The sequence below is a fragment of the Aquarana catesbeiana genome, linkage group LG11 (genome assembly GCF_042186555.1).
Source record: "Aquarana catesbeiana isolate 2022-GZ linkage group LG11, ASM4218655v1, whole genome shotgun sequence".
NCBI lineage: Eukaryota > Metazoa > Chordata > Amphibia > Anura > Ranidae > Aquarana > Aquarana catesbeiana.
This window is the reverse complement of record NC_133334.1, coordinates 283,623,870-283,642,541: the sequence shown is the minus strand read 5'-3', so window position 1 is coordinate 283,642,541 and position 18,672 is coordinate 283,623,870. Positions and strand designations below refer to the sequence as shown.

At 48.8% G+C, this 18,672-nt stretch overlaps 1 protein-coding gene across 1 annotated transcript in view; it reads right to left on the bottom strand.

Annotated features, from left to right (window-relative positions):
* Positions 1-1,992: 1,992 nt before the first annotated feature.
* The window catches only part of LOC141112874 (cadherin-1-like), a 75,880-nt gene continuing 59,200 nt past the window's right edge, over positions 1,993-18,672 (bottom strand). Inside the window, exons 13-16 of the mRNA XM_073605977.1 lie at positions 14,521-14,730; positions 13,261-13,355; positions 7,801-7,941; positions 1,993-3,762 (exon numbers count right to left, since the gene is read on the bottom strand). Of these exons, the coding sequence (XP_073462078.1) occupies positions 3,754-3,762; positions 7,801-7,941; positions 13,261-13,355; positions 14,521-14,730 (455 nt within the window). The 3' untranslated portion in view covers positions 1,993-3,753. The remainder of the gene's footprint in view (positions 3,763-7,800; positions 7,942-13,260; positions 13,356-14,520; positions 14,731-18,672) is intronic.

The following is an 18,672-nucleotide window of genomic DNA, read 5'->3' as shown; positions in this document are numbered from 1 at the left end:
ATAAAAAGTGTTTTCCAGAGTTAAACCTTTAATCTGATTTCTAAATTGCTGCATTTGTAAATTCCAAAAGCCAATATAAAGGAATAATGGTGGTAAATAAAGCACTTGTGGGTTTTACCAACCTTGTTTTTTGTACAATTCTCCTTTAAGGGGCGTGTCTTATGCCTGCATACTTTTCCTGATAGGTGTCCCTCATTCCCATCTCAAAAAGTTGGGAAGTGTGCACAGAGTAAACTCCACCCTTATTAATTTACCATTGGTCTCCACTCACATCGCCCACATGCAAGGTAATAAAGCTTACAATAGAGCTTTACCGTTTTAAAAGATTTATTTATATAAAACATAATACAGATTACACTCACATTTCTTCAGATTAAATTAAGCCTTGATATGTGTATCCACAAGTACTAGGATAAAGGTTTCACCTCATAGCTGGCTCTGCAGCCCCGGTTATCGGCGCCCCCCCCCGTCCTTTACACTGGCTCTTATTTTCTTTGTTTTCTGGTTCCTCAAATGTCAGCCTCTCAAGCCCCTCCTACTAGTTTCGTCACTCCTCGTGACTTCCTCTGGGAGATATGATCATAATTCCCAGAGGAAGTCACTAGCACTTGAGGATACACATATCAAGGTTTATTTTAATCTGAAGAAATGTGAGTAATCTGTATTATGTTTTATACAACCCCTGGCAAAAATGATGGAATCACCAGTCCCTGAGGATGTTCCTTCAGTTGTTTATTGTTGTAGAAAAAAAGCAGATCACAGACATGGCCAAAAACTAAAGGCATTTCAAATGGCAACTTTCTGGCTTTAAGAAACACTAAAAGAAATCAAGAAAAATAATTGTGGTGGCCGGTAACAGTTAGATTTATAGAACAAGCACAGGGAATAAATTATGGAATCAATTCTGAGGAAAAAATGATGGAATCACCCTGTAAATTTTCATTACAAACACGAACACCTGCATGAGATGAAATCTGCTTGTTAGTATGAAGGTAAAGAGGGTCAATCATCAGGCAGTGTTGCACAAGATGTTGGTTGTTCACAGTCGGCTGTGTCTAAAACATGGACCAAATACAAACAACATGGGAAGGTGGTTAAAGGCAAGAATACTGGTAGACCGAGGACACAGTGTTCGTGTTTGTAATGAAAATTTACAGGGTGATTCCATAATTTATTCCCTGTGCTTGTTCTATAAATCTAACTGTTACCGGTCACCACAATTATTTTTCTTGATTTCTTTTAGTTTTTCTTAAAGCCAGAAAGTTGCCATTTGAAACGCCTTTAGTTTTTGGCCATGTCTGTGATCTGATTTTTTTTCTACAACAATAAACAACTGAAGGAACATCCTCAGGGACTGGTGATTCCATCATTTTTGCCAGGAGTGGTAGAAATAAATCTCTTAAAACGGTAAAGCTCTATTGTAAGCTTTATTACCTTGCATGTGGGCGATGTGAGTGGAGACCAATGGTAAAATAATAAGGATGGAGTATACCCTGTAATATGAGATGCCTGAATAAGTGGATAAGCCATAAGAAGGAGGAAAATCTAAAGAGGCCAAGCAGAGGATTGATTGTAATCTAAAGGAGTAGCTATTAAGTTTATAAGGTGAGGGCACAACTGGTGATGGTGACCAAAGATAGAGATATATAGATATAAATGCACAGAGGTGGATTAGAGTGAAGACATTTACCTTCATTCATCTAGTGATATCACAGATCACCAAATGGACTGTTTGTTTTTTGCACAATCGTTCTCTTTTGAACGATTGATTGTAATTTATAAGGACACTGTGTGTAATAAGGAGTATATTGCACTTTATTGCTAATTCTAAGGCATACAATTATTTTTTTTGCATAGTATCAGGAAATTTACAGCATATTGCACTTTTTTATATATATAGTTTTTGTATATGCACATTGGATATAGTTTTGTATACGCACATTCGATTGTTGGTATAGCGCTGCACTTATTTTGTATCATTTTGTATTTTCACATATTTTGGAAGTGCCGGAAGCTTTTTGGTACTATATAGCAGCTCACAAGGTTTTATCTATAATTTTATTGGTCGGTTTATTATAACAGTGAGAGAATAATAATAAAAATATCCTGAAAAACGCATTTCAAAAAAGTTATAAATTGATTTGCATTTTAATGAGTGAAATAAGTATTTGATCCCCGATCAATCAGCAAGATTTCTGGCTCCCAGGTGTCTTCTATACAGGAAATGAGCTGAGATTAGGAGCACTCTCTGTCTTTCTCTTTTAAAGGGAGTGCTCCTAATCTCAGCTTGTTACCTGTATAAAAGACACCTGTCCACAGAAGCAATCAGATTCCAATCTCTCCACCAAGACCAAAGAGCTGTCCAAGGATGTCGGGGAGAAGATTGTAGACCTACACAAGGCTGGAATGGGCTACAAGACCATCGCCAAGCAGCTTGGTGAGAGGTGACAACAGTTGGTGGGATTATTCACAAATGGAAGAAACACAAAATAACGATCGATCTCCCTCGGTCTGGGGCTCCATACAAGATCTCACCTCGTGGAGGTTCAATGATCATGAGAACGGTGAGGAATCAGCCCAGAACTACATGGGAGAATCTTGTCAATGATCTCAGCTGGGACCATAGTCACCAAGAACCAAACTGGTTAGATATTGAATTTTAAAAGCAGCAAACTTCTGTCAGATTAGCAAACCTGTCAGATGATCAGCTTGCCGCTGCTTTTAAAATTCAACATCTAACCAGACAGAGTTGTAATTACTGTATTTCACTATATAAACTCACTTTACTGTTAAAAATAAGTGTAAAATGCAAAACTCCGGTGGGTGGAACAAGATGTCCGCTTTCCCCCTTCTCAGTGTATCCTTACAATGGAGGAGTGCGGGGTGTAGCAAGATGGCGGCAACGGAAAGAGGGTGGCAATATCCTGCTATGGGGTGTTTCTCTTTAGCAGGGACTGGAGCACTTGTCAGGATAGATGAGCACACAGTGGTTGGAGGAGAAGGCGGGGAATGTCCTCCAATGAGCACACAGTGGTTGGAGGAGAAGGCGGGGAATGTCCTTGCATGGACTAGTCAGAGCCCAGACTTAAACCTCATTGAAAATCTGTGGAAGGATTGAAGACTGCAGTTCACAAATGCTCACCATCCAATGCAGATGAACCCAAACTGTTCTGAAAAGACGAGCGAACAAATATTGCAAAGTCTAGATGTACAAAGTTAGTAGAGACAAATCCCAACAGACTAAAGGCTGGAATTACAGTAAAAGGGTCCAACAAAATACTGACAGAAGGAGAGGGGGGATCCCTCCTCCTCCTCCAACTCAGTGATTCTGATTTCTCTGACATGTCGGTGTTCTATCTTTCACTCGGATGGTATAAGTTGCACGGAGTAAATACAGCGGGATAAAACGAAAACTGTGTCTGTCTTAATTTTAGGCTGCAAAGCAACAAAATTGGATTATTGTAAGGGGGGGGGGGGGGGATTCTTTCCTCACAGTGCTATGGGATGGCGGCACTGACAGTTCCTGAAGGGTTACGGTGCGCAGATTAGTCCTCGTCTCCTCCGTACATGTCGGCCAGCTTGGTGAGGCCCCCAGTCATTCAGAGCGCTGTAATCCTGATCCCCACCAGAGCTGGAGGAGTGCAGGGAGCTGAGAGAGGCGGCTTCCGACCCGCTACCTTCATAGTCCAACATTAGTAGTGAATTGTATGGAGAGGGGGGGATGGGTCCATGCGGTCATTTTTTACATTCTTTTTATTGTATCTGACAAATACAAAAGGAAAAAACAGTCAATCATCCAGACAGAAATCTTGTGAGCTGATAAATGTCCAGAGGCAGAAAGTACAGGAAGTTATCAGTTACATTGTTCCCTGCTAGAATATGAAGTCTTGACACACTCCCTGTCTTATGGCGGGCAAACATTTTTTTCTCCTGGGTACAGATACACTTTAAGGTGGATCACATAATCCGTATACTTCTACAACACAACGGGTCTATTTCACAAAGCTCTCACACAAGGGGGAGGGGTTTGTATTAGCCATGTGACTTTTATTTGAAATCTCATTGGAATTTGATACAAACAGAAGAAGGATCCTTATCCTGCATTAGGTTTGTGAATTCAGCATTTTGTGTCGGTTCTCTTGCAGTCTCTGTGAATGTGGATCTCCATTTATATAGAGGATGCAGCATTCACACTGCACAGTGAGAGCGCACCCCTCAGGGACATAATCCCTACTCTTTAGGTCTTATATGGTGAACTGTTTTTCTCGGATTCCTGAGCTCAAGGAACATGTAAGCTGCCATGCTATCTCAGCCACTAACATCCCATAAAACTGGAGGACTGAGGACATACTGTGAGTGCAGAGCACCAAGGACATCCCCCCTGAGTAGGCGTCATCCCTCTCCCTGCGCTCACATTGTAATGATACAAAGAGCATCACACTCCTTTCTGCATCCACCAGAGCCAGGAGAGGAAGAGGATCGGCCTGTCACATGACCAGGAGAGGAAGAGGACCGGCCTATCACATGACCAGGAGAGGAAGAGGACCAGCCTGTCACATGACCAGGAGAGGAAGAGGACTGGCCTTTTACATGACCAGGAGAGGAAGAGGACGGCCTGTCACATGACCAGGAGAGGAAGAGGACCGGCCTTTCACATGACCAGGAGAGGAAGAGGACCGGCCTGTCACATGACCAGGAGAGGAAGAGGACTGGCCTGTCACATGACCAGGAGAGGAAGAGGACCAGCCTGTCACATGACCAGGAGAGGAAGAGGACCGGCCTGTCACATGACCAGGAGAGGAAGAGGACTGGCCTTTTACATGACCAGGAGAGGAAGAGGACCAGCCTGTCACATGACCAGGAGAGGAAGAGGACTGGCCTGATGATTTTGGATAAAGGTACAGTATCTGGCAAAAGTAAGGTCCCATCCTGACGGCCCCATCCTGTTAATATGTTGTTTTCTAATTAATGTACTTACAGTATCTCACAAAAGTAAGTACACCCCTCACATTTGTGTAAATCTTCTCTTCTATCTTTTCATGTGACAACACTGAAGAAATGACACTTGTCTACAATGTAAAGTAGTGAGTGTACAGCTTGTATAACAGTGTAAATTTACTGTCCCCTCAAAATAACCATAATAATTCCATTGACACAGCGAGTGATTTTTTTTTCTGTGACCAACCCATTTTATCACAATAGGGTTGGGTCACCCATTTTAATTGAGATGATTAATGCATTAGATCAGCTGCACTCTGTCCGCTATGAACCTGTTAAATAGCGTGGGTCTCGACATGAACTCCACACCCCCGATGACGTCATTTATGACGAAACTATTAGGGTGGTGTTTATGCTCAGTCACACCATGCTAGTCACACCATGACGTCATTTATGACGAAACTATTAGGGTGGTGCTTATGCTCAGTCACACCATGCTAGTTTGTATTGCGATCTGCAGATTGTTTTTTATCCAGGCTCATTCTATCAATGCCTTGTTGGATTTGTGACATTTTATATTTTCAATAAACCATCACGGTTTTATACTATGTGGCGAATTTTCCTCACTTTTGAGACACAACTGCAAAGGACTGTTTTCTCATATCATTAGGAACACTTTAATGGACTGATCACTGCTATTCATTATTTCTATTTCATCACTGCCATTTATTTGTTTGATATTTACATAGAGCTGCAATTTCTGTTTTTTATTGTTTATACACAAATGTTCTGTTATGTGATTGCCAACTGCTTTCTCTTAAAGGGAGTTCCACCCAAAAATGGAACTTCCGCTTTAAGTGCTGATGACCCTCCGACTGACATGTCACATATGGCATGTCATTTTTTTTGGGGGGGGGGGAGTGGGCTCCCACTTCCTCCCCCGGCGCCGGACGGAAAATCACCTCTCCCCCCTCCCTGCAATCTTCTGGGACACGTCACAGGTCCCAGGAGATTGTCAGGCCAATCACAGCACATATCGCGGCTCGTGCATGTGCAGTACACCACAGCTGGGCATCCACAGTTAGAATGCCGGGGAGAGGAGCGGGAGGAGCGGGGCTTCGTGTACCCACATCGCTGGACCGCGGGGCAGGTGAGTGTCCGATTATTAAAAGTCAGCAGATACACTTTTTGTAGCTGACTTTTAAATGGGTGGAACTCGGCTTTAATACATTTTATTTTTTCACCTGCGCAATCACTATATATTTTTTTACACAGCCATTATTGTCTAAACCGCTGGCAACAAAAGTCAGTACACCCCTAAGTGAAAATGTCCAAATTGGGCCCAATTAGCCATTTTCCCTCCCCGGTGTCATGTGACTCGTTAGTGTTACAAGGTCTCAGGTGTGAATGGGGAGCAGGTGTGTTAAATTTGGTGTTATCGCTCTCACTCTCTCATACTGGTCACTGGAAGTACAACATGGCACCTCATGGCAAAGAACTCTCTGAGGATCTGAAGAAAAGAATTGTTGCTCTACATAAAGATGGCCTAGGCTATAAGAAGATTGCCAAGACCCTGAAACTGAGCTGCAGCACAGTGGCCAAGACCATACAGCGGTATAACAGGACAGGTTCCCCTCAGAACAGGCCTCGCCATGGTCCACCAAAGAAGTTGAGGTCACGTGATCAGCTTCATATCCAGAGGTTGTCTTTGGGAAATAGATGTATGAGTGCTGCCAGCATTGCTGCAGAGGTTGTAGGGGTGGGGGGTCAGCCTGTCAGTGCTCAGACCATACGCCGCACACTGCATCAAATTGGTCTGCATGGCTGTCATCCCAGAAGGAAGCCTCTTCTAAAGATGATGTACAAGAAAGTCCACAAACAGTCTGCTGAAGACAAGCAGACTAAGGAGATGGATTACTGGAACCATGTCCTGTGGTCTGATGAGACCAAGATAAACGTATTTGGTTCAGATGGTGACAAGCGTGTGTGGGGGCAACCAGGTGAGGAGGACAAAGACAAGTGTGTCTTGTCTACAGTCAAGCATGGTGGTGGGAGTGTCATGGTCTGGGGCTGCATGAGTGCTGCCGGCACTGGGGGGCTACAGATCATTGAGGGGACCATGAATGCCAACATGTACTGTGACATACTGAAGCAGAGCATGATCCCCTCCCTTCAGAGACTGGACCGCAGGGCAGTATTCCAACATGATAACCACCCCAAACACACCTCCAAGACCACCACTGCCTTGATAAAGAAGCTGAGGGTAAAGGTGATGGACTGGCCAAGCATGTCTCCAGACCTAAACCCTATTGATCATCTGTGGGACATCCTCAAACGGAAGGTGGAGGAGCGCAAGGTCTCCAACATCCACCAGCTCTGTGATGTCATCATGGAGGAGGGGAAGAGGACTCCAGTGACAACCTGTGAAGCTCTGGTGACCTCCATGTCCAAGAGGGTTAAGGCGGTGCTGGAAAATAATGGTGACCACACAAAATATTGACACTTTGGGCCCAATTTGGAGATTTTCACTTAGGGGTGTACTGACTTTTGAGAGATACTGTACCATTAATAAGAAAACAGCATATTCCTGGGATGGGACGGAGGAGTCCAGAGTTCGGCTTTCAGGATAAGAACTCTTTGCTGGATACAGTCCATTGTCTGATGTATAATGAGGCCATTTATACCGTCTATTGTATGCAAAGTGCGAGATCCCGATTTTGGCTGTTTATAATTGAACACTAACACATGGCGGGCCCCTCCTCCCTCTGCTCTGGGATGTGATAGGAAACCCAACAGGAGGCTGTACTGCTTCTCCATGCACTGTACACTTCTACAGATGAAGCTGAAAGTACGACTACTTACCTCCTCAATTAAGTTTCCAATCACATCGGGATTGGCTGGTCTTGGCTGGTACTGAGGAGCCGGCATGAATGTTGGTGCGATATTAGGAATGACCTCAGGGCGGGTATCAAGACCACGGTGAAACTGGCCAAGTTCAAAACCCTGGGGGGTAAAAATAAAGTTCAGTTCTGGTTCTTCTAGAAGATGTGAGAAAACCTTTTTTACTTCTCTTAGTGGAATGATCTGGTAAATTCACTGAAATGAAAGTAAAAATTAGGCTTAAAGAGAGAATTGCTGATCTAAATAATGATGAGGAGGAAGAGCAGAGAGACAGCTCTGGGTCGGTGTCCCGGGGTAAGGGCAAGAAGTGTCCCGGGTATGGGCAGGAAGTATCCCCAAGGTAAGGGCAGGAAGTGTCCCCAAGGTAAGGGCAGGAAGTGTCCTGGGGTAAGGGCAGGAAGTGTCCCCGAGGTAAGGGCAAGAAGTGTCCCGGTGTAAGGGCAGGAAGTGTCCCCAGGGTAAGGGCAGGAAGTGTCTCTGGGGTGAGGGCAGGAAGTGTCCCCGAGGTAAGGGCAGGAAGTGTCCCTGGGGTAAGGGCAGGAAGTGTCCCGGGGTAAGGGCAGGAAGTGTCCCCGGGGTAAGGGCAGGAAGTGTCCCCGGGGTAAGGGCAGGAAGTGTCCCCGAGGTAAGGGCAGGAAGTGTCCCCGGGGTAAGGGTAAGAAGTGTCCCGGGGTAAGGGCAGGAAGTGTCCCCGAGGTAAGGGCAAGAAGTGTCCCCGGGGTAAGGGCAGGAAGTGTCCCCAGGGTAAGGGCAGGAAGTGTCCCCGAGGTAAGGACAGGAAGTGTCCCCGGGGTAAGGGCAGGAAGTGTCCCCGGGGTAAGGGCAGGAAGTGTCCCGGGGTAAGGGCAGGAAGTGTCCCCGGGGTAAGGGCAGGAAGTGTCCCCGGGGTAAGGGCAGGAAGTGTCCCCGGGGTAAGGGCAGGAAGTGTCCCCGGGGTAAGGGCAAGAAATGTCCCCAAGGTAAGGGCAGGAAGTGTCCCCAAGGTAAGGGCAGTAAGTGTCCCCAAGGTAAGGGCGGGAAGTGTCCCCGGGGTAAGGGCAGGAAGTGTCCCGGGGTAAGGGCAGGAAGTGTCCCCGGGGTAAGGGCAGGAAGTGTCCCCGGGGTAAGGGCAAGAAATGTCCCCAAGGTAAGGGCAGGAAGTGTCCCCAAGGTAAGGGCAAGAAGTGTCCCCGGGGTAAGGGCGGAAAGTGTCCCCGAGGTAAGGGCGGGAAGTGTCCCCGGGGTAAGGGCGGGAAGTGTCCCCGGGGTAAGGGCGGGAAGTGTCCCCGAGGTAAGGGCAGGAAGTGTCCCCGGGGTAAGGGCAAGAAATGTCCCCAAGGTAAGGGCAGGAAGTGTCCCCAAGGTAAGGGCAAGAAGTGTCCCCGGGGTAAGGGCGGGAAGTGTCCCCGAGGTAAGGGCGGGAAGTGTCCCCGGGGTAAGGGCGGGAAGTGTCCCCGGGGTAAGGGCGGGAAGTGTCCCCGGGGTAAGGGCGGGAAGTGTCCCCGAGGTAAGGGCAGGAAGTGTCCCCGGGGTAAGGGTAAGAAGTGTCCCGGGGTAAGGGCAGGAAGTGTCCCCAAGGTAAGGGCAAGAAGTGTCCCGGGGTAAGGGCAGGAAGTGTCCCCAGGGTAAGGGCAGGAAGTGTCCCGGGGTAAGGGCAGGAAGTGTCCTGAGGTAAGGGCAGGAAGTGTCCCCTAGGTAAGGACAGGAAGTGTCCCCAGGGTAAGGGCAGGAAGTGTCCCGGGGTAAGGGCAGGAAGTGTCCCTGGGGTAAGGGCAGGAGGTGTCCCCGGGGTAAGGGCAGGAAGTGTTCCCGGGTAAGGGCAGGAAGTGTTCCCGGGGTAAGGGCAGGAAGTGTCCCTGGCGTAAGGGCAGGAAGTGTCCCCGGGGTAAGGGTAAGAAGTGTCCCGGGGTAAGGGCAGGAAGTGTCCCCGAGGTAAGGGCAAGAAGTGTCCCGGGGTAAGGGCAGGAAGTGTCCCCAGGGTAAGGGCAGGAAGTGTCCCGGGGTAAGGGCAGGAAGTGTCCTGAGGTAAGGGCAGGAAGTGTCCCCTAGGTAAGGACAGGAAGTGTCCCCAGGGTAAGGGCAGGTAGTGTCCCGGGGTAAGGGCAGGAAGTGTCCCGGGGTAAGGGCAGGAAGTGTCCCTGGGGTAAGGGCAGGAGGTGTCCCCGGGGTAAGGGCAGGAAGTGTTCCCGGGTAAGGGCAGGAAGTGTTCCCGGGGTAAGGGCAGGAAGTGTCCCTGGGGTAAGGGCAGGAAGTGTCCCCGGGGTAAGGGTAAGAAGTGTCCCGGGGTAAGGGCAGGAAGTGTCCCCGAGGTAAGGGCAGGAAGTGTTCCTGGGGTAAGGGCAGGAAGTGTCCTGGGGTAAGGGCAGGGAGTGTCCCCGAGGTAAGGGCAGGAAGTGTTCCTGGGGTAAGGGCAGGAAGTGTCTCAAAGACAACAGCAAAATGCTGCTTCCCATTTGAGGAACTCCGACTGGGTGGAACAAATACTGGAGCTGTGCAGAGAGACCACTTCAGGGGTCAGCAGTGAGGGGACAGGGGTCAGCAGTGAGGGGACGAGCGGTCAGCAGTGAGGGGACGAGGGGTCAGCAGTGAGGGGACGTGGGGTCAGCAGTGAGGGGACAGGGGTCAGCAGTGAGGGGACGAGGGGTCAGCAGTGAGGGGACAGAGGAGAGCAGTGAGGGGATGAGGGGTCAGCAGTGAGGGGACAGGGGTCAGCAGTGAGGGGACAGGGGTCAGCAGTGAGGGGACAGGGGTCAGCAGTGAGGGGTCAGCAGTGAGGGGACAGGGGTCAGCAGTGAGGGGACAGCAGTGAGGGGACGAGGGGCCAGCAGTGAGGGGACGAGGGGTCAGCAGTGAGGGGACGAGGGGTCAGCAGTGAGGGGACGAGGGGTCAGCAGTGAGGGGACGAGGGGTCAGCAGTGAGGGGACAAGGGGTCAGCAGTGAGGGGACAGGGGTCAGCAGTGAGGGGACAGGGGTCAGCAGTGAGGGGACAGGGGTCAGCAGTGAGGGGACGAGGGGTCAGCAGTGAGGGGACAGGGGTCAGCAGTGAGGGGACAGGGGTCAGCAGTGAGGGGACGAGGGGTCAGCAGTGAGGGGACGAGGGGTCAGCAGTGAGGGGACGAGGGGTCAGCAGTGAGAGGACAGCAGTGAGGGGACGAGGGGCCAGCAGTGAGGGGACGAGGGGTCAGCAGTGAGGGGACGAGGGGTCAGCAGTGAGGGGACGAGGGATCAGCAGTGAGGGGACGAGGGGCCAGCAGTGAGGGGACGAGGGGCCAGCAGTGAGGGGACGAGGGGTCAGCAGTGAGGGGACGAGGGGCCAGCAGTGAGGGGACGAGGGGCCAGCAGTGAGGGGACGAGGGGCCAGCAGTGAGGGGACGAGGGGTCAGCAGTGAGGGGACGAGGGGTCAGCAGTGAGGGGACAGGGATCAGCAGTGAGGGGACAGGGGTCAGCAGTGAGGGGACAGCAGTGAGGGGACGAGGGGGCCAGCAGTGAGGGGACGAGGGGCCAGCAGTGAGGGGACGAGGGGTCAGCAGTGAGGGGACGAGGGGTCAGCAGTGAGGGGACGAGGGGTCAGCAGTGAGGGGACAGCAGTGAGGGGACGAGGGGTCAGCAGTGAGGGGACAGCAGTGAGGGGACGAGGGGTCAGCAGTGAGGGGACGAGGGGTCAGCAGTGAGGGGACGAGGGGCCAGCAGTGAGGGGACGAGGGGTCAGCAGTGAGGGGACGAGGGATCAGCAGTGAGGGGACAGGGGTCAGCAGTGAGGGGACGAGGGGTCAGCAGTGAGGGGACAGGGGTCAGCAGTGAGGGGACGAGGGGCCAGCAGTGAGGGGACGAGGGGTCAGCAGTGAGGGGACGAGGGGTCAGCAGTGAGGGGACAGGGGTCAGCAGTGAGGGGACGAGGGGTCAGCAGTGAGGGAACGAGGGGTCAGCAGTGAGGGGACAGGGGTCAGCAGTGAGGGGACGAGGGGTCAGCAGTGAGGGGACAGGGGTCAGCAGTGAGGGGACGAGGGGTCAGCAGTGAGGGGACGAGGGGCCAGCAGTGAGGGGACGAGGGGTCAGCAGTGAGGGGACGAGGGGCCAGCAGTGAGGGGACGAGGGGTCAGCAGTGAGGGGACGAGGGATCAGCAGTGAGGGGACAGCAGTGAGGGGACGAGGGGTCAGCAGTGAGGGGACAGCAGTGAGGGGACGAGGGGTCAGCAGTGAGGGGACGAGGGGTCAGCAGTGAGGGGATGAGGGGTCAGCAGTGAGGGGACGAGGGGCCAGCAGTGAGGGGACGAGGGGCCAGCAGTGAGGGGACGAGGGGTCAGCAGTGAGGGGACGAGGGGTCAGCAGTGAGGGGACGAGGGGTCAGCAGTGAGGGGACGAGGGGTCAGTAGTGAGCAGTGAGGGGACGAGGGGTCAGCAGTGAGGGGATGAGGGGTCAGCAGTGAGGGGACAGGGGTCAGCAGTGAGGGGACGAGGGGTCAGCAGTGAGGGGACAGGGGTCAGCAGTGAGGGGACAGGGGTCAGCAGTGAGGGGACAGGGGTCAGCAGTGAGGGGACGAGGGGCCAGCAGTGAGGGGACGAGGGGCCAGCAGTGAGGGGACGAGGGGCCAGCAGTGAGGGGACGAGGGGTCAGCAGTGAGGGGACGAGGGGTCAGCAGTGAGGGGACAGGGGTCAGCAGTGAGGGGACGAGGGGTCAGCAGTGAGGGGACGAGGGGTCAGCAGTGAGGGGACGAGGGGTCAGCAGTGAGCAGTGAGGGGACGAGGGGTCAGCAGTGAGGGGATGAGGGGTCAGCAGTGAGGGGACGAGGGGCCAGCAGTGAGGGGACAGGGGTCAGCAGTGAGGGGACGAGGGGTCAGCAGTGAGGGGACAGGGGTCAGCAGTGAGGGGACGAGGGGTCAGCAGTGAGGGGACGAGGGGTCAGCAGTGAGGGGACAGGGGTCAGCAGTGAGGGGACGAGGGGTCAGCAGTGAGGGGACAGGGGTCAGCAGTGAGGGGACAGGGGTCAGCAGTGAGGGGACGAGGGGTCAGCAGTGAGGGGACAGGGGTCAGCAGTGAGGGGACGAGGGGTCAGCAGTGAGGGGACGAGGGGTCAGCAGAGAAGCGGAGTGCGTGGAGCGTCTGACATGCGGGAGCAGAATGGGGCGATATTATATCTGCAGATCGTGTGAATGGGCCCTCAGGAGAAGGAAAGACGTGTCTGTTCTAAACAACAACGTCTGTTACTTTGTAATCTTATGTAATGAGGATGTTATTGGTGAATAATGGGGGGGAGGGGGGAGAGATAAACAGATAATAGAAGATGAATAAACAAGAAGTAAACATTTGGTCTGACCCATAGGGGGGATTACAGGGGGGGGGATGAAATGGTTAAACACGGCACCGCCATTAATCTGCCGTAGACCTCCAGAGATTTGCCGGTTAACGGAGTTTCAGCAATAAACCCGAATGTGTCGTACCCGATTCTCCTCTCCACCACCTTCTTGCTGACGCGTTTTGTCTTCAGGAGGCAGAAGTGGCTTCTTCATAAACAGCAGAAAAGGTAATATCAGTACTATGGGGGAGAAATGTACAAGGATTACAAATCTATAGATAACTGGAGGAAGATGCTTTTATTTGACATCAGAACCTGATATTATATATATTTGCAGTGTGCGCTGTCCTTACCGCTGGGCTATCATTTCAGATATTCACATAAAACACACAATTGGGATTTTAGTCCCCCTGATGGGGGTATGTGTACTATTCCATCTGACCAGCAGGTGGCAGCGGCTGACTGTATGAAGACCGTACATCTATATGACTTTGTATTGATCGGAAGGGATGTGGCAAAAGATTATTGAGCCCTTATACCGAGCGCCAAAATATGATTGTAATCTGATATATATATATATTGTACATTCTAGTGTATGACCAGGTGATCGTCTCCTGAAGAAGCGGATTATGTTCCTGTGAACCTGCGCCGAAGTTCAAGCGCGTTTCTCATCCCCGATTAGAGTGCGGAGAATCAACACATATAGGGCGTACACACGGTCGGACTTTGTTCGGACATTCCGACAACAAAATCCTAGGATTTTTTCCGACGGATGTTGGCTCAAACTTGTCTTGCATACACACAGTCACACAAAGTTGTCGGAAAATCCGATCATTCTAAACGCGGTGACGTAAAACATGTACGTCGGGACTATAAACGGGGCAGTGGCCAATAGCTTTCATCTCTTTATTTATTCTGAGCATGCGTGGCACTTTGTCCGTCGGATTTGTGTACACACGATCGGAATTTCCGACAACGGATTTTGTTGTCGGAAAATTTTATCTCCTGCTCTCCAACTTTGTGTGTCGGAAAATCCGATGGAAAATGTCCGATGGAGCCCACACACGGTCGGAATTTCCGACAACACGCTCCGATCGGACATTTTCCGTCGGAATATCTGACCGTGTGTACGGGGCATAAGAAGAAACAAATTTGTGTTTTCTTCATGTCATTTTGTTGGTTCTTGTTTATTTTTTTTATCTTGTACAATAAATATTTTGATACATTTTTTTTTACCCTTTTGGTTATAGTCCTTCTATAGTTTAGTAATTAGATGGGGTACCGGACTACTATTCTCCAATGTTGAGGGCTCTCCTAGGAGACCCCCCCCTCACAAATTTTCTTTCTCTAAGGGAATGTTTAGCTTGTCCGAGCCGCCCCTCCCCCGAGCACTAATACTACTTACTGAGAAGAGCCAGGGTGCCCCCGAGGATGCCCAGGATGACAGGGATGCCCAGGCCTCCAGCCAATGTCTTGTCACAGGTATTCTCGGCTGTACATTGGCACACTTGCATACTCAATGTAGTTGTGTTTTTCATATCCCCGACATCGACGAGGGTGACGGGTATATTATAGATCTCTTCAGCCAGTTCCCTGATTGGTTTAATCAGAAATTCTGTACAAAAAAAAGCAACAATTACTCAAAGAGAGAAATAATATACACACTACAAAATATCACCGCAACATTCCAGTGTGTTTGACCCCCTCCCTCCTTGTTGTGTGTATATTATATAGAATGCTCAGCATAAATGAGGACACCCCAATATACAGAGCTCGGCATAAATGAGGACACCCCAATATACAGAGTTCAGTACAAGGAGTACACCCCAATATACGGCGCTCAGCATAAATGAGGACACCCCAATATACGGCGCTCAGCATAAATGAGGACACCCCAATATACAGCGCTCAGTATAAATGAGGACACCCCAATATACAGAGCCCAGTATAAATGAGGACACCCCAATATACAGCACTCAGTATAAATGAGGACACCCCAATATACAGAGCTCAGCATAAATGAGGACACCCCAATATACAGCACTCAGTATAAATGAGGACACCCCAATATACAGAGCTCAGCATAAATGAGGACACCCCAATATACAGAGCTCAGCATAAATGAATACACCCCAATATACAGAGCTCAGTATAAATGAGGACACCCCAATATACAGCGCTCAGTATAAATGAGGACACCCCAATATACAGAGCTCAGTATAAATGAGGACACCCCAATATACAGCGCTCAGTATAAATGAGGATACCCCAATATACAGAGCTCGGTATAAATGAGGACACCCCAATATACAGAGCTCGGTATAAATGAATACACCCCAATATACAGAGCTCAGCATAAATGAGGACACCCCAATATACAGAGCTCAGTATAAATGAATACACCCCAATATACAGAGCTCAGTATAAATGAGGACACCCCAATATACCGAGCTCAGTATAAATGAGGACACCCCAATATACGGCACTCAGTATAAATGAGGACACCCCAATATACGGCGCTCAGCATAAATGAGGACACCCCAATATACGGCGCTCAGCATAAATGAGGACACCCCAATATACAGCGCTCAGTATAAATGAGGACACCCCAATATACAGAGCCCAGTATAAATGAGGACACCCCAATATACAGAGCTCAGCATAAATGAGGACACCCCAATATACAGAGCTCAGTATAAATGAATACACCCCAATATACAGAGCTCAGTATAAATGAGGACACCCCAATATACAGAGCTCAGTATAAATGAGGACACCCCAATATACAGAGCTCAGTATAAATGAGGACACCCCAATATACAGCACTCAGTATAAATGAGGACACCCCAATATACAGAGCTCAGTATAAATGAATACACCCCAATATACAGAGCTCAGCATAAATGAGGACACCCCAATATACAGAGCTCAGTATAAATGAATACACCCCAATATACAGAGCTCAGTATAAATGAGGACACCCCAATATACAGAGCTCAGTATAAATGAGGACACCCCAATATACAGAGCTCGGTATAAATGAGGACACCCCAATATACAGAGCCCAGTATAAATGAGGACACCCCAATATACAGAGCTCAGTATAAATGAGGACACCCCAATATACAGAGCTCAGTATAAATGAGGACACCCCAATATACAGAGCTCAGTATAAATGAATACACCCCAATATACAGAGCTCAGTATAAATGAGGACACCCCAATATACAGAGCTCGGTATAAATGAGGACACCCCAATATACAGCACTTAGTATAAATGAGGACACCCCAATATACAGAGCTCAGTATAAATGAGGATACCCCAATATACAGAGCTCGGTATAAATGAGGACACCCCAATATACAGAGCTCGGTATAAATGAATACACCCCAATATACAGAGCTCAGCATAAATGAGGACACCCCAATATACAGAGCTCAGTATAAATGAATACACCCCAATATACAGAGCTCAGTATAAATGAGGACACCCCAATATACCGAGCTCAGTATAAATGAGGACACCCCAATATACGGCACTCAGTATAAATGAGGACACCCCAATATACAGAGCTCAGTATAAATGAATACACCCCAATATACAGAGCTCAGCATAAATGAGGACACCCCAATATACAGAGCTCAGTATAAATGAATACACCCCAATATACAGAGCTCAGTATAAATGAGGACACCCCAATATACAGAGCTCAGTATAAATGAGGACACCCCAATATACAGAGCTCAGTATAAATGAGGACACCCCAATATACGGCGCTCAGCATAAATGAGGACACCCCAATATACGGCGCTCAGCATAAATGAGGACACCCCAATATACAGCGCTCAGTATAAATGAGGACACCCCAATATACAGAGCCCAGTATAAATGAGGACACCCCAATATACAGAGCTCAGCATAAATGAGGACACCCCAATATACAGCGCTCAGTATAAATGAGGATACCCCAATATACAGAGCTCAGTATAAATGAGGACACCCCAATATACAGAGCTCAGTATAAATGAGGACACCCCAATATACAGAGCTCAGTATAAATGAGGACACCCCAATATACAGCACTCAGTATAAATGAGGACACCCCAATATACAGAGCTCAGTATAAATGAATACACCCCAATATACAGAGCTCAGCATAAATGAGGACACCCCAATATACAGAGCTCAGTATAAATGAATACACCCCAATATACAGAGCTCAGTATAAATGAGGACACCCCAATATACCGAGCTCAGTATAAATGAGGACACCCCAATATACAGAGCTCGGTATAAATGAGGACACCCCAATATACAGAGCCCAGTATAAATGAGGACACCCCAATATACAGAGCTCAGTATAAATGAGGACACCCCAATATACAGAGCTCAGTATAAATGAGGACACCCCAATATACAGAGCTCAGTATAAATGAATACACCCCAATATACAGAGCTCAGTATAAATGAGGACACCCCAATATACAGAGCTCGGTATAAATGAGGACACCCCAATATACAGCACTTAGTATAAATGAGGACACCCCAATATACAGAGCTCAGTATAAATGAATGCACCCCAATATACAGCGCTCAGTATAAATGAGGACACCCCAATATACAGCACTTAGTATAAATGAGGACACCCCAATATACAGAGCTCAGTATAAATGAGGACACCCCAATATACAGAGCTCAGTATAAATGAGGACACCCCAATATACAGAGCTCAATATAAATGAGGACACCCCAATATACAGCAGTCAGTATAAATGAGGACACCCAATATACAGAGCTCAGTATAAATGAGGACACCCCAATATACAGTACTCAGTATAAATGAGGACACCCCAATATACAGAGCTCAGTATAAATGAGGACACCCCAATATACAGCGCTCAGTATAAATGATTTCACCCCAATATACAGAGCTCAGTATAAATGAGGACACCCCAATATACAGAGCTCAGTATAAATGAGGACACCCCAATATACAGAGCTCGGCATAAATGAGGACACCCCAATATACAGAGTTCAGTACAAGGAGTACACCCCAATATACGGCGCTCAGCATAAATGAGGACACCCCAATATACGGCGCTCAGCATAAATGAGGACACCCCAATATACAGCGCTCAGTATAAATGAGGACACCCCAATATACAGAGCCCAGTATAAATGAGGACACCCCAATATACAGCACTCAGTATAAATGAGGACACCCCAATATACAGAGCTCAGCATAAATGAGGACACCCCAATATACAGCACTCAGTATAAATGAGGACACCCCAATATACAGAGCTCAGCATAAATGAGGACACCCCAATATACAGAGCTCAGTATAAATGAATACACCCCAATATACAGAGCTCAGTATAAATGAGGACACCCCAATATACAGAGCTCAGTATAAATGAGGACACCCCAATATACAGAGCTCAGTATAAATGAGGACACCCCAATATACAGAGCTCAGTATAAATGAGGACACCCCAATATACAGCGGTCAGTATAAATGAGGACACCCCAATATACAGCGCTCAGTATAAATGA